At 39.8% G+C, this 27,982-nt stretch overlaps 1 protein-coding gene across 3 annotated transcripts; it reads right to left on the bottom strand.

Annotated features, from left to right (window-relative positions):
* Positions 1-65: 65 nt before the first annotated feature.
* On the bottom strand, positions 66-27,982 carry LOC149812242 (oxysterol-binding protein-related protein 1C-like). 3 transcript variants are annotated; one of them, XR_016428456.1, is made up of 10 exons: positions 26,823-27,941; positions 25,740-26,096; positions 22,672-22,768; positions 10,939-11,387; positions 3,845-4,000; positions 2,652-2,819; positions 2,434-2,574; positions 1,737-1,981; positions 1,526-1,639; positions 66-544 (listed from the first exon to the last, which is right to left on the bottom strand). XR_016428456.1 is itself a non-coding variant. In XM_089992541.1 (10 exons), exons 1-10 carry the CDS (start codon positions 27,483-27,485, stop codon positions 374-376), a joined length of 2,541 nt encoding a protein of 846 aa, XP_089848667.1. In that variant the 5' UTR covers positions 27,486-27,982; the 3' UTR covers positions 66-373. The 3 variants fall into 3 exon arrangements, 2 of the variants coding, with proteins under 2 accessions (XP_089848667.1, XP_089848668.1); XM_089992541.1 differs by having other exon boundaries at positions 1,737-1,961; positions 26,823-27,982; XM_089992542.1 differs by having other exon boundaries at positions 1,737-1,961; positions 10,939-11,384.

The raw sequence follows: 27,982 nt of genomic DNA, 5'->3' as shown, positions 1-27,982 counted from the left end.
ATACACCAGACAGCATACAAACTTGGGGGTCCCCCCATGAAAGAAAGAGACGTGACCCATTTCCCTTTTCTTAACTTTTACTGGCATCTTTTCGCCCAAGAATAACAAGACTGCATTATCACCAGAGAACAACCAACTATTTCCTTTGCAAGAAAAGGCTGAAAATGTCCACCCCAAAATCAAAAAAAGAAAAAAGGAGAGAGAGCAGAAGGCGACAACCACACCACTGGAGATGGAAAGGTAGTTGAAACCCCGCACGGTTGAAGCTCACGTGGCAACCAGGAGGGCTCGAATTGTGAGCAAGAAAAGAGCCACCGGAATCTCCCCCCACCAAGTTCGAGGGCTGAGCAACTGAAACCAAAGAAAAGTGGTTTCACTCTAGCAGCTGCTGATCCACTGTGACCTGCCCGAATATGTCCGGGCAGTTGTCCCACCGACCACTCTCCCTGGCCTCCCAGTACCCACCAATGTATCTGTACTTGTCGCTGCCCTTGTCCTTAGTAAACCACCTCGGTTTCCATCCCCTCTCCTGCATCTTCCTTGCCTGCCTCACACAACCCCACCAAACAAAAAATAAACAAGCCGTTAAACACAGGCCACACCACATCACATCTTGATAGCAACTGAATCAGAAACAAGGCATCTCGCAACAGAAAATGATTGAAAGATGGGGGCCTTCACTCTCCTCGACCAGAACAAGCTAAGACAGACATTCATCTACCGTGTTTTTATTTATTTACTTGTTTTTTTAAGGAACAGAAATACAAGACTCGTCTGGATCATGTGACCAGAATAGGGTATGATGGTTCCAGGTTTTGAGGTAGTCAGTCAGTCTAACCTGCAACCAGTATTGACTATTGAGGGGAGGGAAGAGTCATTTGAGGGGAAAGTCAAGCATAACGTGAAGTTTGGCTCCTCCATACTGACACCATCTAACAAGCAGTCCACTCTTTTGCAACTTGCTCTTGTCAATTATTTTTTATTTTATTTTTTTTTGTGGGGGGGGGGGGGGGGGGGGGGGGGAGGGGGGGGGTTAGATTCCAGCCTCAGTCTCTCTCTGTGCATGAATAGTACTGGACTGCAACTGACCCCACATTTCATACAAGTTGACCGAGAACCATATTCACTGTGATTGAGTGGGGTGCGATTTGGAGGGCACACCAGCAAAGTGGTCCCACCAATTTTCATAATTGTCAGAAACGACTGACTGAATGCCATTATTTTCGGGCACCAACATAATAGCACTCACGTCACGTTTGCAAAGCCCTGTGAAAGTTGGATTTTTCTCAAGCCTGTGGTTGCAAATCACAATCACAGCACTTTCTCAAGCTTAGTGAAACATGAGAAAGTGCAAGTTGTGATTATGATACTCGAGAATGCTCCTTTGAAACTTGTGAAAGTTGGTCATAAGCCAGACCTTGTGACCAACAATCACAGCTTGAACTTTCTCACGTGTAATGGCTCATCCCACGTATGACCAAAGCAAAACGTGCTACAAATGAACTAAGAGTTACGAGCTATTCACCTGCCGTTGCCGCTGCTCTAATCTGAGCTTCTCAGCATTCGCTAACTCGTACTCACCATTCTCCAAACATCTCTGGTCTGGTCTCAACCTTGAATCTGTTGGGGGCAATTTTTCCTGCTCGTAAAAGAATCAGCAACAGATGCATGCTCAGTCAATGTTCGTCTGTTAAGAGAAATCTACAGGATGAATAAACAATAGGCATCACAAGCACCTTTAATCCTGGAGTGAGTTCATTCAATGTAATGGCAAAACGAGTCAGGTTATATCGAGTAGGAAACTTGGCTGGCTTGTTCCTCTTCCACAACAAGCGGGCTTCAGGTAAGGACTCTTTATTTTTTCCAGAGCAATCTCCTTTCACATAATGCATGCTTTCATCCCATTTTCCAAATAGTGTCGCTACCGTTTTGCCACTCCTATCTTGAACCATGCCATGAACCTGTCATTTAAATCATCCGGCTGAAATTCATACTTCCATTAGAGAATAGTCCTGACATTGACAAGACTTGCTACAATAGTTCATGACGCCTTCAATATTAACACATGAAGATAGGATAACTTGTTTGAGAATAACTGGGAATCAGAATAAACTTTTTAATTAAAAAAAAGCAGATAATATTGTGTCCTGGACCTTCAGTGAAATCATACTGCTTGAAATTTCCATATATTCATATTCATGGCAGTCTCTACAGCTGCTTGAGAATGACTCTAAAGGATTGCCCTAATAATTGGTTATTTCCTTATCTTCTAAAAGTTTGAGGGCATGAAAAAGAAGGCAAGCTTCATATTTGCTTCAAAAATGAAGTTCATGGATGACAGCCAGAAAATTAAAACAAAATAAAAGAGAACAATCTTGCATATTGTGCACTCATAAAAAGGGAAAATGAGAGGGAGAGGCTTCAATGACTCACCTGGTGTGGGTTCCTATCTATGATGGATTGCTCCTTGAATTTTAGCTTACATGAATACTCACAGTTTCCTTGTATCCGCATGGTACCATAATGGTCACAATATAGCTTCCCCAAAATAAGGTTATAAATGGATGTTGTAACCTGAAACAATAAATTTAATATCAGCAACATGATCCTCAGTTCGGAAAGCATTTGATGTTATATGCTAAGTCGCATACCTTGTTCCATTGAAGAACCTCCCCGTCATCAAACTCTAAAGTTAATATACCAACAGGATCAAGCTGAATGGAACGGCCCCAAAATTTACTCTTTAGATTACTATCTCCCCAAAATTTCCACCCTCGACCTTCACAGTGGCATGCAACAATCATGGGGTGATGGCTTACCTATAGGATAAGTTCATATAATTAACTGTACTGTGAAAGAGGTGAAATTACACGATCTTCAGCAAAAGACATTCAAAAAGGGAACTACCAACAGCAGCAGTAGATAAAAATCCAGAACGCAATCTACAGTTACAATTCAGATCATAGAACCAGGCCTTTAAGGGCCATTGATATAATTTGAAATGCAATTAAAATGGTAGGAAGCATCACCAGGTCGACTAAAATAGAACAGCCATCAAAAGGATGCTTTCTTTCTTCAGTATTGGACATGTCAAAAGAAAAAACTGGGGAATTGTGATGTAATCCAATATTTCAATATTAGGGTGTATTAGAGTTCCAAACATACCCCTTAAAGGTAAAGAAATACTAGCAGCAATCAACTGCCTTAAGAAATTACAAAGAAAATGAAAATTTTCCTGCTCAACTGCCAAAACTGCTACATTAGGTAATGGACATGTCTCAACTAATGGGATATAAACAGGAGACACTAATCACTATGTCAACAAAATAGTTGGTAATAAATATGATCTTGGTCGATCTAAGAAGCTTGGACCGTGTCTCAACGGTCAACCCCCGCTAGAACGTTCCACTGGAACAAATATTTATTTCAAGGTATCTCATCTCTTTTTTCAGAGGAAGTGTGAGGATAAATATTGGAACATTTGGAAGAGATGATCAACACGGGTTCATTTTGGTCATGGTACTAGGAACTGGAATCCTAGAATGGTTCCTTACGTCTCTGCAAAGTAAACACATACATGAAATTATAATGTCATATCAGATGCAAAACTTGAAGAGAGAATAAGGAGTAGCCACATCAAATAGCAAGAGTTCTATGTTCAGAAATAAGAAAACCTTATGGTAAATGTTATTCTTAAGGCAGAAAAATTGAACCAGTCAAACAAGGCAGCTTCTATGTAAAAACAGTAGGGAAGAAATTTGTACAAGTTGGCAATGTTGAACCAAAGGAAGAATGATAAATTAAGAAATTTTCTGCAATTAATGGGTGCTAAAAATAAACATACTTTCTCTGAGAAGAAACGGAGTCCTTTGTCGGGATAGTCAGCTTCATATGTCTCTCCCAAAAGTGGATTAAATGGCTTGCAGTTTCTTCCTTCTGTAGAGGCGTAACCAGACACTGCAAATGCAGCTATATTCAGAATCCTCATCAAGCTATTCCCCTACATTATACCATCAAATAAAACAAAATACTGATCACTGACCAGTGAATTCTTAACCCATCAGGGGAAAAAATATTAATCCACGCAAACATGGCAATCTTAAAAGAAAAAGTGTAAAGCAGTGAGAACCAACACCACCAACTGAGCACGATAATCCACCAAAGGCACAAGCACAAAAGGCCACTATGAGCACACTCACAAAAGCGCACTAAGGGCACAATAAGCACACACCAAGAGAGCATTCACTATGTAAAAACATTAATTTTATTAGTGGATATAATCCACACAAACTGCATACAATACGGGGAAAACCCTTAATATATATACAAAAGGGAGCAGCCAACTAGCAGTTGGATTATCTAGCCGTTAGACTAGCTCTAACGGCTAGTCAACACAAAGTTGGCTACAAAAATACAAAAAAAAGAAAAGAAAAAATACTCCATTCTAAATAAAATAAAATTATATACATATAATGTACATTTTAACACTCCCCAAACTTACAGTATAATGACCAAAAGTTTGCTAAGAAGTAAAACCTAGGAGCTAAGAGAAGTTCGGTGAAGTCTGTCAATTGGTACTTTGATGTGATGTAGGGTAGGTCAATGTTGCCTTGAAAATACTTCTCTCATAAGTAGTGACAATTCATCTCAATGTGCTTTGTTCTCTCATGAAACATATGATTGTTGGGGATGTAAATAACACTCTTATTGTCACAACACATTTTTAAGCTCTTTTTACAGAAACACCTGTGTCAGCCAGCAATCTTCCTAGCCAAACCACCTCTATCATGATGGTAGTCATGGCATGATATTAGGCTTTTGTTGATGAAAGTGAGACCTTTTGTTTCTTCTTACACCTCTATGAGATCAAAGATTCACTTAGAAACACAGAAAAAACTGTGGTTGAGTGCCTATTATAGAAACCACATCCCCAATCAGCATCAGTATAGGCAATTAAATCTAACATACAAGAAGAAGACAAAAAAAGACCTCCAGAAATAAAAATTTTGATGTATTTAACAATCCATAAAATAACTCCCATGTGAACATATGTATGAGCATATTGAAATTGACTAGTTGTACGAACAACATGTGTTATGTTAGGTGTAGCAATAGATAGATAAGAGAGTAATTCAATCAATTGTCGATAAGGCATCGGGTTTTCAAGAGGCTCTCCATCATCAATTCTCATCTTAGCATTAGTAACCTCGAAAGTATACTCTCTTATCATTCATAATTCTAGACCTGAAAGCATAAGAGACAATCTTAGATTGAGACAAGTACCCTATGGGGAAATAAGCAACTCCAATCATGACCAATCTCACAATCACAATCATCAATATCATGCTTTTAAAGAAAGTCGAGCAAGAATGAATACTCAATTACTTCATTAGTTTTTTCATAATAAAAAAACTTATTTTCTATAAAAGACACATTTCTCGAAACATATGATTTTCCATTTTTAGGGTCATAACATCTACATCCCTTTTGGTTGTTTGTATATTCAAAGAAAGCACAAGGAATAGCCCTAGGAAAAAAGTTATTATTTTTGTTCATCAAAACAAAACACTTACGTTAAAAAAATCTTAATCTGAAATAATCAGGAGTAAGTTTAAACAATTTTTTGATGAAAGAGATATTTTGTAACGATGAAGATGGCATTATATTTATAAGATACACAATAGTCAAAGTTGCTTCGACCCAAAAGACTTTAGGTGCATGACTTGAAATAAATAGCTAGTAGTTTCAATAATATATCTATGTTTTCTCTCAATCAAACCATTTTATTGAGGTGTGTGTGGACAAAATCTTTAATGTATAATGTTGTATAAGTTAAGATAATCTTTAAATTCTTTAGACAAAAATTCTCTCCCTGAACTTGTGCGAAAGATAGAAATGTTGGTAAATTTATTCTTAACCAAGTTATGAAAATTCTGAAAATGCAAAAAGACTTTATATTTATATAAGTAAATTCAAGTATGTCTAGTAAAATCATCCACAAATATCATATATTATGCATATTCACCTTTTGATACAATTGGTGTTAGACCTCAAACATACAAATTGACTAATTCAAGCAGTCTAGTAGAAACAAAATTTCTTTCATAAAAGGGCAATTTCTTTATTTTTTCAAGAATACAATCATTATAAGAAAAAATTTCAATATTACAATTTTTTTTCAAACTTGAAAAATATGAGATTTTTTATACTGTTGGATGTCCCAATCTTTTGTGCCACAAATTTAAATCTAATTTTTGAACATTATAACAAAAAGTATTATTGAGTATTTTCAAATCATCCATATAACTTCATTCTCTATGGCCTTTCTCAATCAGCTTCTTTGACTAGTGATCTTATACCTAATAACTATTTGATAAGGAGACATTACATCTATGGTTCGAGATTTGATAAACGGGTAAGAGATTTATATTTAATTTAGATATATATCAAACTTCTAGAATTGAAATTTTCAAGATTCTTTTCAAAAATTCCTATTCTTTTTATTTCAAAGGATGTACTATCGACAATAAAAACATTAGAAGTGGTTGAATTAGTATAACATTCAAATAAAATATCAAGATTTGGGGTCATATGAAATGAAGCACCAAAGTCAAGAAGCCAAGGGGACATACCGAGATTGAAATAGGATGAAACCACAGCTCGGGTTGAAGAAAATGTTCCTCTAAGAAGAGGTTGAAGCACATCCACCAATTGAGATAGGGTCATGCTATCGATGGATGTACCTTGGGGGTTGTTCACGTCCTTAGTCTCTTGAGGTGGATGAACGAAAGCCACCATCTTTTCCTCCCTCTTCCTCAACTTAGGACACAAGGGATTGATGTGTCCCAGTTCGTGGCAACGATGACAAATAATTTTTCTCCTGTTTTCATACTCATTGCTTTATCTATCAAAATGAGATAGCTTGTATGTTTGAGCATAGGATCCCGGCCAAGACTGATTCTTCATCATTTTTTGGTGCTTGTTTCCGTAACCTATTTTCCTCCATGCTTAGTTCTTCAATAGTATCAACAATGGAGAGAATCTTCCCTCTATGGTAGAGCCGACTTGGTGGCTTCAAATTTGAGTCGCAACCAATTTATAAATTGATAAAAATGCTCCACATCTATTTTGTTTTGACATAACTCGATATCTAAAGAGAAATGTCATCTTGGTTCAAACAAGACTAATTCCTCCCATAGTTCAGATAAAGCATTATATTATTTTTTAATGCTCATATCCCCTTGATTCATTGTCTTAATGTTGTTTTGCAAGTTTCACACGTGTGCAATGTCTTTAGGCGAGTACATATTCTTAAGATAGCTCCTAGCATCATTAGCATGCTCAAATCTAATTTTTGAACATTATAACAAAAAGTATTATTGAGTATTTTCAAATCGTCCATATAACTTCATTCTCTATGGCCTTTCTCAATCAGCTTCTTTGACTAGTGATCTTATACCTAATAACTATTTGATAAGGAGACATTACATCTATGCTCCGAGATTTGATAAACGGGTAAGAGATTTATATTTAATTTAGAAATATATCAAACTTCTAGAATTGAAATTTTCAAGATTCTTTTCAAAATTTCCTATTCTTTTTATTTCAAAGGATGTACTATCGACAATAAAAACATTAGAAGTGCTTGAATTAGTATAACATTCGAATAAAATATCAAGATTTGGGGTCATATGAAATGAAGCACCGAAGTCAAGAAGTCAAGGGGACATACCGAGATCGAAATAGGATGAAACCACAGCTCGGGTTGAAGAAAATGTTCCTCTAAGAAGAGGTTGAAGCACATCCACCAATTGAGATAGGGTCATGCTATCGATGGATGTACCTTGGGGGTTGTTCACGTCCTTAGTCTCTTGAGGTGGATGAACGAAAGCCACCATCTTTTCCTCCCTCTTCCTCAACTTAGGACACAAGGGATTGATGTGTCCCAGTTCGTGGCAATGATGACAAATATTTTTTCTCCTGTTTTCATACTCATTGCTTTATCTATCAAAATGAGGTAGCTTGTATGTCTGAGCATAGGATCCCGGCCAAGACTGATTCTTCATCATTTTTTGGTGCTTGTTTCTTTAACCTATTTTCCTCCATGCTTAGTTCTTCAATAGTATCAACAATGGAGAGAATCTTCCCTCTATGGTAGAGCTGACTTGGTGGCTTCAAATTTGAGTCGCAACCAATTTATGAATTGATAAAAATGCTCTGCATCTATTTGGTTTTGACATAGCTCAATATCTAAAGAGAAATGTCATTTTGGTTCAAACAAGACTAATAATTCCTCCCATAGTTCAGATAAAGCATTATATTATTTTTTAATGCTCATATCCCCTTGATTCATTGTCTTAATGTTGTTTTGCAAGTTTCACACGTGTGCAATGTCTTTAGGCGAGTACATATTCTTAAGATAGCTCCTAGCATCATTAGCATGCTCAAACTTTGCCAAACTATAACACTTTTTAATGTCTACAATATTGATAAGACATGACATTATTTTTTAGTGTCCCATTCTCTACTCTTTCCACCTTTCATAATTGGCTATAGCTTTGGTTTTCTTCTCTCCTTGAAGTTCTAAATCTTTTTTGTTCTCAACTTTGGTTAGGAGGAGTTTGGACTCTGTATCGGAACCATCCACTAACCCCTACAAGTCTTTGCCCCAAATGTGATGCTTCATGATAGAAGACCAAACCATGGTTGCCAGTTGAGGAAGCGGGAGCGGGAAGCGATACGGGAAGCGGGAGCGGGAAGCGAGGCACTTTCAAAATTTTAGGAAGCGGGGAAGCGTGGGACCACTTAGGACCGATTCGGAAAGTGTCTCGGAAGCGACCTATGAAGCGTCTCGGAAGCGAGGGGGAAGCGAAAAAAATAAAAATAAAAAATAAAAAATACAAAAAAATTGAAAAAAACAGGGGAAGCGTGGGGAAGCGAGGGGGAAGTGTGGGGGGAAGCGAGGGGAAACGTGATGGGAAGCGCGCTTCCCATTAAAGGGAAGCGCGTCCCCCGTTAAAGGGAAATGCGTCCCCCATTAAAGGGAAACATGTCCCCCATTAAAGGGAAGCACACTTCCCAAAAAAGGGGGACGCTTCCCCCCACGCTTCGAAAGCGCGACGTTTCGCACTTCCGAAGCGCGCTTCCCCTTTTAGCTAGGCGCTTCTGGTAACCCTGGACCAAACAACAACAACAACAACTACGCCTTCATCCCAAAACAATTGGGGTCAGCGATATGAACCAAAAAAAGAAATTAATTTTGGGTCTTCCACATGAATCCTTTTCCTCCAATCATTTCTATCCAATGTCATGTCCTTAATGTGGTCTTCATGATAGAAGACCACATTAAGTAATTTGTATCATTGAGCTTGACGGGCACGGCGGTGACGCTCTCCTTGTCCTCCATAGATGAAGATCAAGTGAGAAAGAGGAATAGAAAGAAGGTAATGTGGAAGGAAAACACGTGCACTTGAATCACAAACACTTAAGAAGCAATCCACGACCATGAGCACACGAGCAATGACATCTCTACGTCAAGATACAATAAGATCACCAACTTCAAGGATCAAGAGCTCTATGGCCCTAATACCATGTAAAGAAGTGAAAACCAACAGCACCAACCGAGCACGTAATCCACCAAAACAGTCACCAAAGGCACAAGCACAAAGGGCCACTATGGGCACACACACACAAAAGGCCACTAAGTGCACAATAGGCACACACCACGAGAGTATTCACTATGTAAAAGTATTAATTTTATTAGTGGCTATAATGCACACAAAATGCATACAATACAAAGAGGGGAAAACCGCTATATATATACAAAAGGGAGCAGCCAACTAGCCGTTAGACTAGGAGACTACAAAAATACAAAAAGAAAAAAATGAAAGAAAAGAAAAAATACCCTATTCTAAAAAAAATAAAATAATATAAATGATATATGCAGAAGGTACATCTTAACAAAAAGCACCGGTCATGAGAAGGACGTGAGTAAGAGATCCATGCAGGTGTGCCAGACACTAAAGTAATTAAAAGGATGCTAAACATAGAAATCCATGTACATAAAAGCAAGAATTAGAAAGAGTTTTACTCCAGTACAAGATAAAGGCAAGAAACACTAAGTTGGTTAGATTGCAACGTTATGAAAGAACTCCTTACTAAAAGGATATACAATAGGAAGTTTCAAAGCTAGAAGGAGATTTTAGGTTTTGACCATCTAAATCAAATGTGAGTGCAAAATAGACCCAAAAAAATGTTAAAACAGATGAACTGAAGTTAGCTGAAATACAGGAAGCATGACAACCATACTGATAACAGGAATAAAATAACCCATAACAGAAAGAAAGATGATCTAAGGGGAAAAAAGTGGTTACATTCAGCACACGAAAGATTCCATCAGAGCAGATAAATTTGTCATGACCATTGCCAACATAAAAAAAAATTGACACATTAGACATGTCCCATGACATACTATGATAAAAAAATAATAGCTCAAACATCACTGAGATAATGTCATGATAAATGATAGTTCACTATCTAAATTTCCTGTGCTTAGCATCTTTGAAATATAATCTCTTTTCACCAAACAATCAACAATCATTTTTTAGACTAACAGTATACTCATTCAAAATCCTAAATGATGAAAAGGAAGAGTTTGGTTAAAGAAGTTCAGTCAACAACTAAACAATACTCAGTCAGAACATGCAGGTGTTAAAATTATCACTCCTATTCCCATACTTGAATGAAACCAGATGATATTATGAAAATTGAATTCACAATGTGTACTAGACCACCTATATCCTACTAGAACCATGCAACCATTTGTAGCAATTCAAGTGTGAATAAAAGCAAATGAGATAAAGAAACAAAAGCTTCAACTAAATTTTTAGTTCAAAGGAAAAGGATAAAACGTTTCATGTGAATTTTGTTTGAACTTACCCTCTTACCCCACTCGTAAGCTCGATCAATAAGATAAGAATACTCCAGATCTTCAAAACATTTTTGTAAAGAAGAAAGGGGCTCATTGAAGTACACAGGAAGACAAACTTTTGTAAGATCCTTCCCTATATTGTCTTTAATCATTGACCAGAGACTAACTCCTTTCTCCTTATCAATCGGATCAGGCAATTTTTTACGCCTCCTAACATGTGGATAATTAAATCCAACAGACTGCATGGAAACATCAATATAGCCATCGGAGTCAATTGAATAAATTTCTTCTTCATCTGAATCAAATGATGATCTATGAAAATCGGATCCACTACTTTTAAAAGAACTTGAAGACAAAAAGTCACGGGTATCAAAAAATGTATTGTCTTCCTCCTCTGTTTCTTCCTCTGCCCCATCCTGCCTTTCATTATCATCATCTGATTCAGTTACACTGACTTCTGGGAAAAAACAGAAAAAAAACAGCAACAAATTCATAAGATTCTAAATGTCTAACGCTCAAAAACATAGACAAACTTTAATAGATCACAAACATGCAGGTGAATTAAAATCCTAGAAGAAATGTTTTATTTTGGAGTTTCGACCAGACACAAGCTTGACTTCAAACAAAACATCATGAGCCAAGAGCTCAAAAAAGCACAAAACAAAAAATGTATAGCACAACAAAACTCTGGTGTCTCCAATACCATTGAGATGAACTCAACAAATACACACACAAAATCATCACACTTCAGATCCTGAACTGATATTCTGAGACAAATGAAGTCATATCAAGTTGAACAAATTAGAGCAGTTAGGAAACCATCACTCAGTCAAGTATGCTTTGTCTCACATCCTGAACAAGCATCCTACCATATTGGCAAAAAAAAACAGGTACATAGACTAAAACAAGGTACTTATGTAGCAAGGCACTGAATATATGCTCTGGATGCTTAATGATAACTGATCTATAGAAGATGCTATAGTAAGATAAATTTGATTATCTAAACATTAATCATGTGTGGATGCTTGTTCATACTGCAAAAGCCAACAATGTGCATTCATGCCGTCCCGGAGCGAGCCTTTGGGATGGGGCAGTGGCAATGCGGAGCTCTACGGAGAGGAAAATGCATCGAGTGTAGGAACGTGCGGTATGCGTTGGCTTGATCGATGACGTGCAGTAATAGCACGACACGCGACAAGCAATAATATCGTCATTAGGGTTGCTAGGTCGTCGGAACGAGGAGATACGTAAGAAGGTAGGTGTTGCACCCATTGAGAATAAGATGCGAGAGAATCGTTTACGGTGGTTTGGACATATTCGGCGAAGGCCTAATGATGCTCCAGTTAGAAGGTTGGAGAAATGGGAAAATATATTAGTTAAAAGAGGTCGGGGTAGGCCTAGGAAGACTTGGATGGAGATGATAGGAAAGGATATGAATGCTTTGAACCTCACCGAGGACATGGCATTGGATATAAATGATTGGAGGAAAAGGATTCATGTGGAAGACCCAAAATGAATTTCTTTTTTGGTTCATATCGCTGACCCCAATTGTTTTGGGATGAAGGCGTAGTTGTTGTTGTAGGGTTGCTAGGTCGTCGCCCGAAAGCGACGCGTCACACCGGCGCCCGAGTGTGGTGTCAAATAGGCAAAGGTTCCCTAACTTTGTTGGACGGGTGGGGGTAAAGAAGTTAGTCCAAGACCATAAAATTAGGTTAGCTACTTAGAACATAGGATCTTTAACTGGTAAGTTGGTAGAGTTAGTAGATGTTATGTGTAGGAGAAAGATTGTTATTTTATGTCTACAAGAGACCAAATGAGTAGGTGAGAAAGCAAAAGTGATAGAACCTTGGGGATATAAGATTTGGTATACAGGAATAAATAGGAATAGGAATGGAGTAGGGATTGTTATGAGTCGTGAGTTTATAGATAATGTAGTTGAGGTCCGTAGGAAGAGTGATAGGATTTTACTTATTAAATTAGTATTAGGTACGGATATTATTAATATTATTAGTGTTTATGCACCTCAAGTAGGTTTAGATGATTTCATTAAGCATCAATTTTGGGAAGATTTAGATGGAGTAGTACAAGGGATATCTTATGGAGAAAGGCTTTTCATCGGCGGTGACCTTAATGGGCATGTAGGTATTAGTAGGGATGGATTTGAGAGTATCCATGGAGGCTATGGTATAGGAGAAAGAAACGAAAGTGGAGAAAGGATTTTAGATTTTGCTTTATCCTATGATATGATCTTAGCAAACACTTGGTTTAGGAAGAGGGAGTCTCACCTAGTAACATTTAAAAGTGGGGTTAATACGAGTCAGATAGATTTTTTCCTACTTAGAAAGAGAGATAGGGGTTGTTGCATCGATTGTAAGGTTATACCGAGAGAAAGTGTAGCTACACAACATAGAGTCTTAATTTTAGATCTTAGAATTAGACAATGCCGCAAAAGCGATAGACATATGATAGATCATAGAATTAAGTGGTAGGCACTGAAAGGAGCTAAACAAGGAATGTTTGTAGAGCAGGTAGTTAAGGAAGTTGATTGGTGTCTCGAGGAGGATTCAGAATCTATGTGGAATAAGATAGCGGGTGGCATTAGAAAGGTGGCTAAGGAGGTATTGGGTGAGTCTAAAGGCGGTGCACCGCTAGGTAAGGATACATCGTGGTGGAACGAGGATGTCAAATTAGCTATTAAGGTTAAAAGAGAGTGTTATAGAAATCTAAGTAAAAGTCGTGATAATGAGAATTTGGAGAAGTATATGATAGCAAAGAAGGAAGCTAAAAAAGTAGTTCGGAACGCAAGGGATAAGGTATATAAGGAGGTTTATAACAAGTTGGATACCAAAGAGGGCGAGAAGGATATTTATAGGCTTGCAAAGATGAGATAGGAAATCGAGGGATCTGGGTATGGTTAGATGTATCAAAGATGAAACACAAAGGGTTTTAGTCAAAGATGAGGAGATTAAGGAGAGATGGAAAGATTATTTTGATAAGCTATTTAATGAAAGTCATGCTCAAGATCTTGGAGACTTTTTCATTCCTTTTCATGAGATGAATCGTGACTTCATGCGCAAGATTCAAAAGAAAGAAATTGCAGAGGCTTTGAAGAAAATGAAATCAAGAAGGGCAGTTGGCCCAGATGGTATACCTATCGAGGCTTGGAAATGCTTGGGAGAGAAAGGTTTAGAATGGTTGACAAATCTTTTTAACAAGATTTGGCGGACAAATAAGATGCCAAATAAGTGGAGGAAGAGTACTTTGGTGCCTCTATATAAGAATAAGGGTGATATACAAGATTGCACAAACTATCGTGGTATAAAACTCATGAGTCATACTATGAAACTTTGGGAGAGGGTGATTGAGTCTAGGTTGAGGAAGGTTGTCATGATATCGGAGAATCAATTTGGTTTTATGCCTGGAAGATCAACTATGGAAGCTATACATCTTCTTAGATAACTTATTGAGAGAAATAGAAAGAGGAACAAAGATTTGCATATGGTTTTTATTGATTTGGAGAAGGCTTACGATAGAGTACCTAGGGACGTTCTCTGGTGGACAATGATGAAGAGGTGTTTCTCTCAAGTACATTAGTATAATTAAAGATATGTATGAAGTAGTAACCAATGTCCACACTTGTGGAGGGGTGACAACCAATTTTCCTATAACGGTTGGGTTACATCAAGGATCTGCTTTAAGCCCTTTCCTATTTGCTATAGTGATGGATGAGCTTACGAGATCAATTCAAGAAAAATGTGTCGTGGTGTATGTTGTTTGCTGATGATATTGTTTTGATTGATGAGTCTAGAGTTGGGATTAATGCTAAGTTAGAATTATGGAGACAGATATTGGAAGCAAGAGGTTTTAAATTGAGTAAGAGTAAGACAAAATACATGGAATGTCGATTTATTAAGCAACGAAGTAGTGATGGAAGTGCAGTGAAGCTTGGTGAACAAGAAATACCGGTGGATGATTCTTTCAAATATTTGGGATCTATCATTCAAAAGTATGGAGAAATTGATGGAGACGTAAATCATAGGATAAAGGTTGGGTGAATGAAATGGAAGAGTGCAACTGGAGTGTTGTGCGATCGTAGAATGTCATTGCGGTTAAAGGAAAAGTTTTATAGGACGACTATTAGGCCCACTTTACTATATAGTACGAAATGTTGGGCTGCCAAGAGACATCATATTCAAAAAATGAGTGTAGCTGAGATGCGTATGCTGAGATGGATGTGTGGAAATACAATAAAAGATAAGATTCGGAACAAGGAGATACATAAGAAGGTAGGCGTTGCACCCATTGAAAATAAGATGAGAGAGAATCGTTTACGATGGTTTGGACATATTCGACGAAGGCCTAATGATGTTCCAGTTAGAAGGATGGAGAAATGGGAAAATATATTAGTTAAAAGAGGTCGGGGTAGTCCTAGGAAGACATGGATGGAGGTGATAGGAAAGGATATGAATGCTTTGAACCTCACCGATGACATGGCATTGGATAGAAATAAATGGAGGAGAAGGATTCATGTGGAAGACTCAGAATGATTTTCTTTGTTGGTTCATATCGCCGACCCCAATTGTTTTGGGATGAAGGCGTAGTTGTTGTTGTTGTTGTTGTAGTGCATCGTTGTGTGGCGGCACAGACGTGAAGCGTTGTTTGATTAAGCAGTGCCAGCGGATCAGAGGATGTTGCCTTTGGAGATTTGGTTAAGGATCTCTCGACTTGCAAGAGTTTCCCACACATAGCGGTTGGACGCACGAGGGTGCATGTGGGTTAGGGCTAATTCCCCAAGGATCACATTAGGTGATTCTAACCGAGTATGGTGACTCGGGGTTAGGCGAGTGAATGCCTAGGTGTTGGCGAATGAGTCTGAGTGATGCTCTTCGCTACGGTGTTCAATCATCAACTGGTATTCCGACTGGGGCTCGCAAGGTCTTGTTCCTTCAGTGACAAGGTTTTGGTGTAGCGTGCGCATGGAATTGCAATACGCACCATATCACGCAAGGCTAAAGCAAATTTGTACCTCTTTCGGAAGTGATAGTAGGTATGAGACAGTTATGCACTAAGTGGCATGGACTAGATGAAATTCACATTTGAAAATGTGCTTGATCAGCTTCCGCTAAGCAGCTGCACATGAGGTAGTGAGCAGGGTCAATGAAATGATTCAACACATGAAAAAGTGCGAGTGTGCAGTGTTTGATCGTTAAGCTGGCCAGACTGCCCAGTCTGGCGCATCGCGGGTTTGCAAAAATTCTATGCCCATGACAAATTGGCATCAGAGCAGAAAGATTCAGGGAGACCTTGTTGTTCATTGTGTGTAATACTGAAGAGGACAATGATGCTTTATCTTGGTTACGCAATTTTGAGCAGCTAAAGTGTGGTTGACTTAACATAGAAAGCAAGATGTTGGCAGGTTGGTATGGGTCATCTTGTCGATGATAAGCAGAAGTGTAAAGTTTCTATTCAGTTGGCTAAGGGAACGTGAATAAGCCAAAGATTCCTACCAATTGTGTGTTAGGCTCGCAGGTGGAGCGTGACGTTTACCTTGTGCATGCAAAGAATGCACGTTGGATTCGGCTGTATGGATTTGCACATTTGGGTATGGGAGACTCAACTAAACTTCTAGATTCTCTCTAAGATTGTGGGTTAGCGGAGTGCCCATGTTGAGCAAAATGCTCTTTGTTTTGGTCCCTTGAGTTAGCAGTTCCTTTCTGAATTGTGTGTGCGAAAAAAGTTTTTGTTTGTGGCTCATCGGTTTGGTTCCTGTAGAAAAGTTTTGGTGTCTCCGAATGAGAGTTTTGGGTCGTGTTGCCCCTGTTATGGATGAGTGCCCAAGAAGACGCTTTGAAAGACCATTTTGGGGTGATACGCAAGTAGACATCCCCCACTTGAGGACTAGTTTGGACCATTGAAAAACCGTATGTTAGTGCTTAAGGGAATTGATATCCCTGTGACACGCATTGGTGGCCATCTTTCTCTACAAGAACCACGAAGGGCTTAGAATTGCCCTTGCTGGGGTTGAAAGGCACCCCAGTCATGATCTTGAAGACGACAAGTTTGTCGTACGGGCGAGGATGACCTGCTTGTATATGGGACTGCACTGGGGTCCCACAAGCAAATGATGCTCGATGTTGATGGAGCGGAAGACTATTGTCTAAGTGATCGAAGACGCGTTAAGGAATAAGACTTGACGTGTTAAAGGTTGCAGCGATAGTAGATGAAAACCAAAACAAGTTGGGTAGGGTAAAGAAAAGAAGTAAACCAAAGATAAGTCCAAAGGAAAATTGGCATATCAGTTAAGACTGTGTTCTTACCTGCATCGGTATTGTCAAAGATGACAATGGTTTGGGTGGGGGAGAATGTCCCAGACCGAGCTTTCAGAATGGGGCAGTGGCAGTACAAAGCTCTACAGAGTGGAAAATACATTGAGTGTAGAAATGTGCGGTATGCGTTGGCTTGATCGATGACATGCGGTGATAACACAACATGCGATAAGCAACGATATCGTCGTTAGTGCATCGTTGTGTGGCGGCACAGACGTGGAACGTTGTTTGATTAAACAGTGTCAGCGGATCAGAAGATGTTGCCTTTAGAGATTTGGTTAAAGACCTCTCGGCTTAAAAGAGTTCCCCAGGCGTAGCGGTTGGACGCATGGGGGTGCGTGTAGGTTAGGGCTAATTCCCTTAGAGATCATATTAGGTGATTCCAACCGAGTACGGTGACTCGAGGCTAGGCGAGTGAATGCCTAGGCGCCGGCGAATGAGTCTGGGTAGTGCTCTTCGCTATGGTATTCAATCATCAAAATGTCTTCGGACTGGCAGCCGCAATGTCGTGTTCCTTCAGTAGTGAGGTTTTGCTGTAGCGTGCGCATGAAATTGCAATACGCTCCATGTCACGCAATCTAAGGCAAATTTGTGCCCCTTTCGGAAGTGATAACTGGTATAAGACGACTATGCACTACGTGGCATGGACTAGATGAAATTCGCAGTTGAAAATGTGCTTGATCAGCTTCCGCTAGACAGTTGCGCATGAGGTGGTGCACAACGCCAATGAAATGATTCAACACATGGAAAAGTGTTGGTGTGCGACCTTTGGCCATTAGGCTGGCCAGACTGGGCACTCTAGTGCGTCGCAGGTTTGCGAAAAAATCTATGCATGTGACACATATTGCAGACTGAGTGAGGTCTAGAGTTTCTACGACTAAGATTGGCGAAGAAACTCATCATTTATTTGTATAATTTGCTATATAGCTACCTTGGTGCATTGACAAACTAATCATTTGCGAAAAAAGGAACCTAATAAATAAATGTAAAATCAGAATTCATCCAAGAGAGAAAGTAGCCAGTTGAGAACAACCAACTAAAATGCCTAACAAACATGCAAGGATACAATTTTATCATTTCAGACAAGCCTCAGTTGCTGATTCTTAATGCTTGTAATATGGTTATCCTAAACATATTATCAGTGACAAGACAATCATTGAACTGGTTGAACAATGAATAGATGGAACTTGTAGACATTGATCTATAACTGATACGCATTATAGGAAAGCACAAACAATAGGGAGCAAGATTAGTACAAACATTATAACAATGAACCATTAAACATGTCCTATGCTATGTCACATAGGTGCGGGTGCGGATGCGGCACTTTAAAAAAACTTGGGTGCGGGTTGGGTATATATATAATTTTTAACAATTTTAAGTTAACAATGCATGTATGTGTGCATATATATATATATATATATATATATATATATATATAACTGAACTTGGTTAGGGTTAACTAAATTTACTTTTAGACAGAAATGGACCTCAATGTGGTTGACTTCACCTGACACAAAGGAAGCCATGTCCAAGTGTCACACCTGCATGGGTGCGGGTGCGGTGCTCTGTTAGAAGAGTTTGTGTTGCATAGATCCTATGTGTTACAAAAATGTTAGACGCCATAACTCATAAGAAATATTTTCAGCACTGGACAGCATCTGACTAACAACACAATTTCAGTAATTAAAGAACTTGAAGGTGATGAGCCAAACTCATATTAATTTCATGAAAAGTGTTTTGAGGACAATCTCATAAAAGCTTTTAAGGAAATGTTTTAGAAGACTAGTTCAGCTCTATGTTACTGGGACACGCCACTTTAGGTGGCGTACCCATGTCGACACGTGTACATGTACCGGGCATGCCAATTTCCATATCCTCTATTATATTATATTATATATTATATATTATATTTTCAGTATATAATATATATTAGATATATAATATATATTAGATATATAATATATATATTCAGTTTATTTTGTATTTATGTGATATTTAATATATATACATATATATAGCCATGTCCCCGTACCCACATTTTTTTGGAATTGCCGTGTTGTACCCTCCGTACCCGTACCCGCACCTGTACCCATACCCAAGTGACAGGCTCAACTTCTACGAAGGTAATTTTCCCAGTCTGTCTGTGATCTATGTCACAGGGATTCGGCTAGCAGGGTGCCGCACCCGCGTCGACGCGATTCGACGCGGGTGCGGGTGCGGCACTGGGTGCGGGTGCGGCACTGGGTGCGGTCAACCCGACCCTGGGTGCGTTGACCTTCCGGCAAGGAGCAGAGGAGGAGGGAAGATCGCGACAGGAGGGCATCAGCTCCTTGTCGGCCTTCCGACGCACCACAGGAGAGAGGGAGGAAACGATAGGGGACCGCCGACCCTCCGACGACAGAGAGAGAGGGCCAAGGGCGGCATGAGCCACCGACCTCCTTCTGACACCCTAATCAGAAACAGAGGAGGGAGGGCACGACAGAGGTTTTCGACCCTCTGTCGGTTCTCCAGCGACCCAACCGAAAAGGAAAATCGCAAGGAGAGGCTTTTTACCTACGAGGTCACGGCAACGACGACGGCAACGACGATCGGGAGGAAGGAGAGGGAATGGCGCTGAGCTCGCAGACGCACGCAGGGGTTAGTGGTGTTCGGGAGTATACCGGTTCTCCGGCGAGTCGAGGAAGACGAGGTAGAGGGAGAGCGATTGAGAGAGAGATGAGGAGGGTGATCGGGAGGGGAGATGAGGAGGAGGAGGGAGGCGCAGGCGGTGAGCCCCCCCCCCTCCCCTCTGCGATTATTTGAAGGCTCGAGGGATGCCCGATTCAGGAAACCCCAAAAGGGAGGCTGCGGGGGTTTGAAATATGTGAGGGTTTTAACCCTCGCATTCGGATGCTAATAACTTCCAAAAGACATGTAGATTGCTAGTTGGTGGAAGCTAAAAAATGAGCATCTGCCATCTGGTTAGAAGGTAAAAGTTCATTCCAACTTCATAGTTTCTAGTTCATGTCACGTCAATATAAATGAGCAAATAATCTAAATCACACATTCTGTTTAAAGTTGATATCTCTAGCTACTTTTTCTGCATGAAACTATAAATAAAGCATTTAATGCGCCCTTTCAAGACCTCCTATTCTTCATTTTCATCATTTAACCATTAATTGGGGTCTGGCACACGACAATTTCCCGGGCTAAAACTCGTTGAATATGATTCAATCGAAAATATTCCCCACCGAAAGAGAATCATTCCCTTCTAACGGAGGGTGATATCACATATCTATACGAAGGGAGAGGGGAGGAATGATGTGGAGCCCACTGTAATTATTTATCTTTCCTCGTTGGTCCAAATCTACGGCAAAGCTCCTTGATGTCCACGTCGAGGGACGGTTGTGGAGTAGGGAGTAGGGTGGTGTGGGAGTGGGACTGGGAGTAGGCCATCATTGGGGCCCACGGATGGACCTCAGCATTTAATGGGCGTGGGAGTGTAAGGCGCGACAGAGACTGCCACGTTCCCAGCAGTATGCGTTCTCGTGGGTTCTTGCCGATGAGGGGGACACGGGACAGAAGCTGCCAGAAGGACCCTTGGCCGACCAGGTCCGCGGGGCTCACGGTGTGTCATGTCCTCATCTGTCTCATTTGCTTCCAAAAGATTCTTGCTGAATAAATTTCTCTAACTCTCCAACTGTTGATGCTCGAGTTTTATATATATAATTTGTTTTTGCCGCACCCCGCACCCAAGGTTTTTGAAAGTGCCACACTCCCGCACCCGCACCCATGTGACTTAGTCTGTGATTTATCCCTCTATTTCTTTATTGTTTTCTTTGTTGTCATAACACCTTCCATACTTAGAAGGCAAAAATAACATATGAAACTTCAATGGATTACGAATATTTGGAACATGCATCTTCTAAGGAACATACACATATGCCCAACTAAAACCTAGCAATGTCCTTTAAGATTTTTAACTTGCTTCCTTCTTGGAATTAGTGGTCAATATTCTCCCAGGTGATTACTAAGGCCTATCATTGAAGACTTCAAATATGCCACTATCCAACAAATAAGACCCATCTCTCTTATGGTGCATGCAACCCTTGCAGACCTTAAACTAAGCATGGATACTTTCGTAAGAATCCATTATCCAATAGGGCACACACTACCATCTGTTTGTCATGAGTATAGTGTGTTTTACAAAGTCCCAAAAGATTCTATATGCATACATGATGGGATAGTTTATGTCCTGTCTGAAACTGAAGCTGGTTAAATTAATCACAATGTGAACCCATTACATATGAAGGCAGAACCATATCTTGAGCACTGGTTACTGCAAATCTCCTCTCTTAACTTAAGAATCAATGTCAAGTCAGAGACATATTATCAAAAAGTGGTACATTTATATAAAGATATTCCTTAGAAAAGTACGCATCAAGATACTATTTTAAGTGCTGAAGTACTAGAAGTTGCACTGCACAGTCATATCCTGAATGTGTTCCATTGCCCCTTTTGCATTTCTGTGATAATAAATGTGTCATTGAAATAATGAGAATCTTGAGCTCCACAAGCAGATGAAACACATAAATGCATATTCCTGGTACTTTGTCATAACTACATCACTGGTGTAACCCACCGCATGCTTCAATCCTACAACACATTAGAAGCTTCTTAAAGAACCACTAGAGATTTCTACTTCTGAATGTTTTGTACTGAGTCATCAAATTGGGTTATCTTGAGCATAATATTTGCAAAAAAGGTATATTTCTGCATTCACCCTCTCAATAGTCATACATATTCTTATTAAATAAACTATTTGTTTATTTGTCATCTCAAAAGTGGAATACAAAATATAGTTAAAAGTTCACAACTTCAAACTAAAGAAAACTCATGCATCTAAACCTACTTGTTTTTGCTTAATTCATTTGCAAAAGTTAAATACTTTTATTAACCAAAAGGGGTTAGAGCAGTTGGAGCGGGCTTCGGCTGTCAGACAGGCAGTCAGGGTTTGACTCCCGCAGGCAGTAACCCACTGTGCAAGCCAAAGCAAGCATAGGCCCTGGGGTTGAGGGTATTAGCCCTGGAGTTTTCCTGCCCCAGTAAGGCAACGATGTCTCCTACACCGGGCTCCGGGGTTTCCCCAGGTTAAATATGAAAAAAAATACTTTTATTGAAAGCATGACTGTAATATTGCACTCATACTAAAAGAAGAAATAACAATTTGTTAACCACTTATCAAAACCACCATAAATGCATGCAAGTAATGCATCAATGACTATCCTTCAACATGTTAATATTTTCCTTGCCATTATCCAAACAAAAACTTAGAACACAATTTTTTCCTTTCAAGAGAAACTACTCAGAGGATGGAAGCAGAACAATAACCTAAATATTTGAAGTATTAAATAAAATTCACTCATATCGTACCACTAAATTTGTCAGTTCTGGATCTGAGAGATGCGCCATGCTCCAACTGTCTTTGACTCTCATCAACAACTGTATTTTCCAAATCAACCTTTTCTGTCTACAGGATATAATTCCAATTATTAGACCAATCTGTTCACTGCTGAAGTTAGAAAATGAAAAAAAAATACATAAGATATCTGAGTTGAAGTTATAAAGTTCTTATCCTTTTGTGCCAAACAAAATGTTGTCATAACACAGAAGAAACTGGACATGCTAAACATGAAGAAATGCCATACAACAAGCAACATAGAGTAATTTATGCACAAATACTGGAGCGAACAAGTCATCAATCTGAAGTTCTTAGCATTGGTTCTTTTTTCTGTTTGGCCTTGGGTGAATGCTTCCTACTTTCTCTATTTTGTAGTTGTTCCCAATTTTCTCATTTTCAAATTGCCTTGCTTAAAACAAAAGCTAAAAACTTTGGAAGTATTTTTTAAAACCAGACATAATGTCAATCCAGAATCCCAAAATTTCCATGCTGTTGTGTGTGTTCTATAGCTAACAAATGAGGGGAAATGTTGCTGGCCTGCTTCAACTTAAGAAAATTAGCTATAAGATTAAAGTTGACAAGATGAACCACACATGGGTCAGGCGTTCAAAAAAAAGTTCAGAGATCATTTTGCATTACATAGAGCTTGTTAAATGAAGTATTCAAGGATGGTATTTGTTTATCATAATAAATGATTCTCTCAAGTCTAATACATTGCAGAAACTAACCTTATGTAAATACCCAACCCTTGCACTCATAATCAATGGTAGATACTTGACGAAACACTAAATACAGAACTGAATTACATCTCCAGAGAGGTATTTCATGGGGAAAAATCCATGAATCAAAGAGCCAAAACACACATGGAACCAATAAAGCTCTTTGTCATCACATCCAAGGACCATGAAAATACAAATCAGAGCCAAAAACAAACATATTAGAAAACACCAATCTGCTATGCATTATTGAGTCCACAATTTCCAGAAGTGTTCCTGAGGAGATGAATTCTCATGGCCAAACATTAATCTATGCTCTTCACAAACTCATGAGAAGCATGAATACTGATTTGGATGGATTTATGTCCTCTGTACATAGATTTGCTGTGAAAGAGAATTATGTTTCTTTCCAATACAATCCATATACACGTGCAGAGTTCAAATTCTTCAGCAGTGCTAATTGCTGCTATAAGAAAATGATACTTTGCTGAGTACAAAGAATTAAAAAAAAGGATTCACTACAAAATACACTAATTGCATCTTCTTGGGTGATTCATCCCATAAGATCCTCCGCCACTTTTTCCCTAAATTTCCAATAATACTGTCCTCATTTGACCTCTTTACGAAAGATGGAATTGCTGACTTCCACTTCATATATCTTCTTGTGCTTCCAACATGATTCCCTCTAGCTATTCCCAGATTTCTGTTGAAGTTTGACTCGTGTCACTGGTCCTCTGCTTGAGAGTCAATGATGACTTCCACCTATGTATGGTGTCCATATTCCCTTCCTGCTCTACCAGCTTTGGTTAGAAGAACAGCAAATAATCATGGGAAAGGTAGGGTCAAAATGACCATGAAAAACAAGTAACATGATGCAAAAGAAGGTGCCTGAGTCCAGACACTGGAATCTCAGTATCAACAGAGAAATTCTTCCTTCAAGTGGAGCCTAGTTGATAGCATGGCAATGAGTTCCATATCAATAGAAACCAAAAGGCATATTTAAGGACTTTAATTTGGACTTCATTTAAGTTGCATTTTATAGGCCATCTAATTTTTTGAACTTGAGTACTGGGCTGATGTCTCAAAGCTTTATACACAGTCTAGGTTCTCAAACTGCAACCTGATTCAGTAAGAGTTTAGAGTCTTCAAGACCCAGAACTTTGAGTACCAAGTTGAGATATTCAGTTCAAATATCAGGATTATGAGCCAGTACCATTTACATCAATAACACATAATAGATTTATGTCTATTTGTATCATGTAGCGCATAAGGTGCAAGTACCCATGCTCAGATATTCAAACAATATATGACTAGCATGGGAAACCTCCTATGAAGTTAAACTTCGTTTGTGGAAGTGGAAATCAAAGAGTCTTTCAAATTTTGACGTTTACAGATTCCTCCAAGAATGTTAACTAATTTAATTAGAAATAGGACAGTATGTTCTTAACAGAAAGTTCAGCTTCATTTTTCTCAATGATGATTATAGTAAAAAAACATCTTCCTATTTTACTTTTGTTTTGCAATAAACATTGTGCCTCAGATCAGTATATATGATCTAGGGGTAGGTTAAAATTTTTTATGCATTTAGTTGTATTGCAGAAGGATGCCAAAAGAATCCCAGTGGTCAAGCTCAAGGGCGCAACATAGAAGTGGATAATTAAATGATAGGTGAAAGAAAACCTATACAGTAAAATGGATGACCTGATTAACCAAAAAGGGAGGAAAAAGACCAAATTCAAATCATGATAGGAATACTTATAAGTTTATCAATATACACTACTTATGGTGATTCTATCATTCAGTTTCAGTCTCTGTCCTCCACTGATTAACTCCAAAAGATTGGCAAATTTCAGTAGCAGTGCAGCTTATACAAAAAAGTGACATTTCATTTCCAGTTGCCACTGACACTAAATGCTTATATATGTCAAGCCCTATGTAATCATCCATTTAATAGAGTCCTCTACCTCACATGCTCCAAAGGTCTAACCTCAAGCAAACCTAGAATTATCATAATGAACTTGACATACTTTATTCTCTATCAAAAGAGAAAGGAGTGCTCACTGTTCAACCTAAAGTCTTCAGATACCATCACTAATTTCATATGGCATTACTGAGAAAGTTCCAATCATGACTCATCAGAACCTGCCGCTTGAGTCCTACATTCCTAACAGTATCGTGGCACTGTAATGTATAAAAACAGACAAGCTCAAATGCTCTACATGGATAATTTGTTTCCAAGAATAAAATCAGCAGAACATCTTCAATGCTACAAACAAAGGTAAGACTTAACAAACAATCAATTAGTGGAACCACAAAAACCACACCTCTAGCTGCCGAAGAGTATCGATGAGTAGAGACTGCTTTTGCTTTAGAATAATCAGTTGATTTTGCAAAGCTGAAAATTCGGTCCTCATGATTTGTTCACAATCCAGGATGGCAGACTCATTGAGCCCTTCTTCCAGCAATCGCTGCCTGAGCTTCTCTGTGGAAACAGTAATCCCATCTACTGGTGCCATAAGTTCACTGTTTGACATCCGCGGAAACATGTCCTTCACAGCCTGCAAGGCCTCCACCCAGGCAGCACGATCTTCTCGAGTCTCTGCTCTCAAGTGCAGCCTCTTGGTTCCCGTAAATATCGAGAATCTCCTATCATCTGATTTGCTCTCTCTAATGGAAGAGACCTAAAGAAAATTAATCAGGATAAGAGGAACAAAAAAAAAGAACATCAAAAGCAAAAGTGAGAAAAAAAGGACAGACGTTGATGGCACCAACCATACTTGCATAATGAAGCAACCAAAGATTTGCCCGTCGTTAGGCCCCATCAGATAAAAAGAAATGAGAAGAAAAATGAAAATAATCATAACCACATTTTCAGACTTTGAAGTAAATGTAAACCTGATTAATCTTGCAGTTGAACCACTGGTTATGGTTCCTCTTGATCTGGCTAGTTTAACACTCTCCATTCCGCAAAAAAAACAAAGAAAAAAAAAAGAAACAAAGTGGGGGATGAAAGCAAAAACAGAGGAGAAAAAAAACTCCCAGCTCTTTTCTTTGTTTGATTCTTTTCTTGCTAAAAACTCAATTCCTACATTTGGAAATTACACGAGAGAGAGAGACTACGGAATATCACCCATTGCTTAGCTGCATCACATTGCGTTCTTCCCTTCATCCCAGGGACCTTCTGTGCAATAAAAATTGAATGAAACCAAAGACCCCAATACTTAAAATAGGAAACGACAGCAGCCATTACGCCACCCACCACCAACAGCATCAAGAAAATATCGAAGATCTCAGATGCTCAGATCCGTCCCATCATAACCAAACACGACGCACCCAAAAAAGAATAATAAACCAGAAACGGGTGAAAAAAAAGGGCGAAGAGAACCCCCCCAAGAAAAGAAACATACTTTGAGATGAATTTCGCCAACAGGTTTTCCCCGTGAGTGCCAATCCCCGTTCTGATAATGATTACTCTGATTATGATGATGGTGGTCGTGATTGCTCCCATTCGTGTGTTTACAAATCCGCCGGTACGATTCCTCGCCGATAACCTTCGACCGCTTCTCCGTCTCCTGATTCAACTCGATCTTGTCCGGCCCATGGATCTTGTAAAACGAGAGCACTCCGTCCTGGAGAACGAACCACCGATGCCGCCACCCCTTGCCGTAATTCACCCACTTGTAAAGAATCCCGGAGATCCCATTCCCGACGATGTTATTGAGCTTCACCTCCCGGAGATCGTAATTCTCCTGGACCGACCCCCTCAGCGAGAAATCTTGCAGCCGGAGCCTGCTGTGATCGCCCGCCGCCGATACCCGGAACCCGTTCCCCATGTCTCCGGTCACCGCCGATACCCGGAACCCGTTCGCCATGTCTCCGGTCACCGCCGATACCCGGAACCCGTTCGCCATGTCTCCGGTCACCGCCGACGAGATCGAAACCGAATGCAGGGACGCCTCCCTGCTCATCGTCCCCCGCTCCCCTTCCGACCTCACCGGCATCTCGACGAGATCGCCCACCGTGCTCCGCTCGCTGTTGACGGTCGACGTCACGCAGCAAAAAGGATGCATTCATTCACCGCCGGATCAGATCATCCGTTCGCAACTCCGGCCCGTGAACGGCCGGATCCCCCGACTATCACCGCTCCAATTCCCTTCCCCAGAAACCGACCAAAGAAAAAGAAAACACCCGAGAGAGAGAGAGAGAAAGTCTCGATTAACGCGAATTTCCGGCGGCTACAAATCGCCGGAAACTGTGGCCGCTCCGATCTTTTCTACCGGATCGGCCGGAAAACTCGCCAGAGATTTCGTGGACTCTCGGGTTGCGAAACCGTGAGAGGAAAAGGCGCACTGCGGAGAGGCCTTTTATATATCGCCGAGGAGGGAACGGTTACCGAGGAAACCGCCGGGGCGGAGGACTCATGAATTCCGGCCGACGTCCCGCCGGAAATCGGTTCGTAAGCGGTTTGTGAGCCCCTCAAAAGAAAAACTCCCTTTAAAAACGTGACAAAGTGAAAAGGAAAGGTCAAGCCCTTGCGAGCCACGACGAACGGTTTTGGTGATTTGAT

This window comes from Nuphar pumila, chromosome 17 (assembly GCF_984573655.1).
Source record: "Nuphar pumila chromosome 17, dmNupPumi1.hap1.1, whole genome shotgun sequence".
Taxonomy (NCBI): Eukaryota; Viridiplantae; Streptophyta; class Magnoliopsida; order Nymphaeales; family Nymphaeaceae; genus Nuphar; species Nuphar pumila.
Note: the sequence above shows the minus strand (reverse complement) of the source record. Positions and strands in the feature narration are given on the sequence as shown.

Excerpts from the sequence above, each read along its gene's own strand:
- LOC149812242 (XM_089992541.1), bottom strand. The coding sequence starts at position 27,485 with ATGCATCCTTTTTGCTGCGTGACGTCGACCGTCAACAGCGAGCGGAGC. Across the intron at positions 4,001-10,938 it reads CTTACGAGTGGGGTAAGAGG|GGGAATAGCTTGATGAGGAT; the intron begins GTAAGTTCAAAC and ends GGTATAATGTAG. Across the intron at positions 1,962-2,433 it reads TAGATAGGAACCCACACCAG|GTTCATGGCATGGTTCAAGA; the intron begins GTGAGTCATTGA and ends TTTAAATGACAG.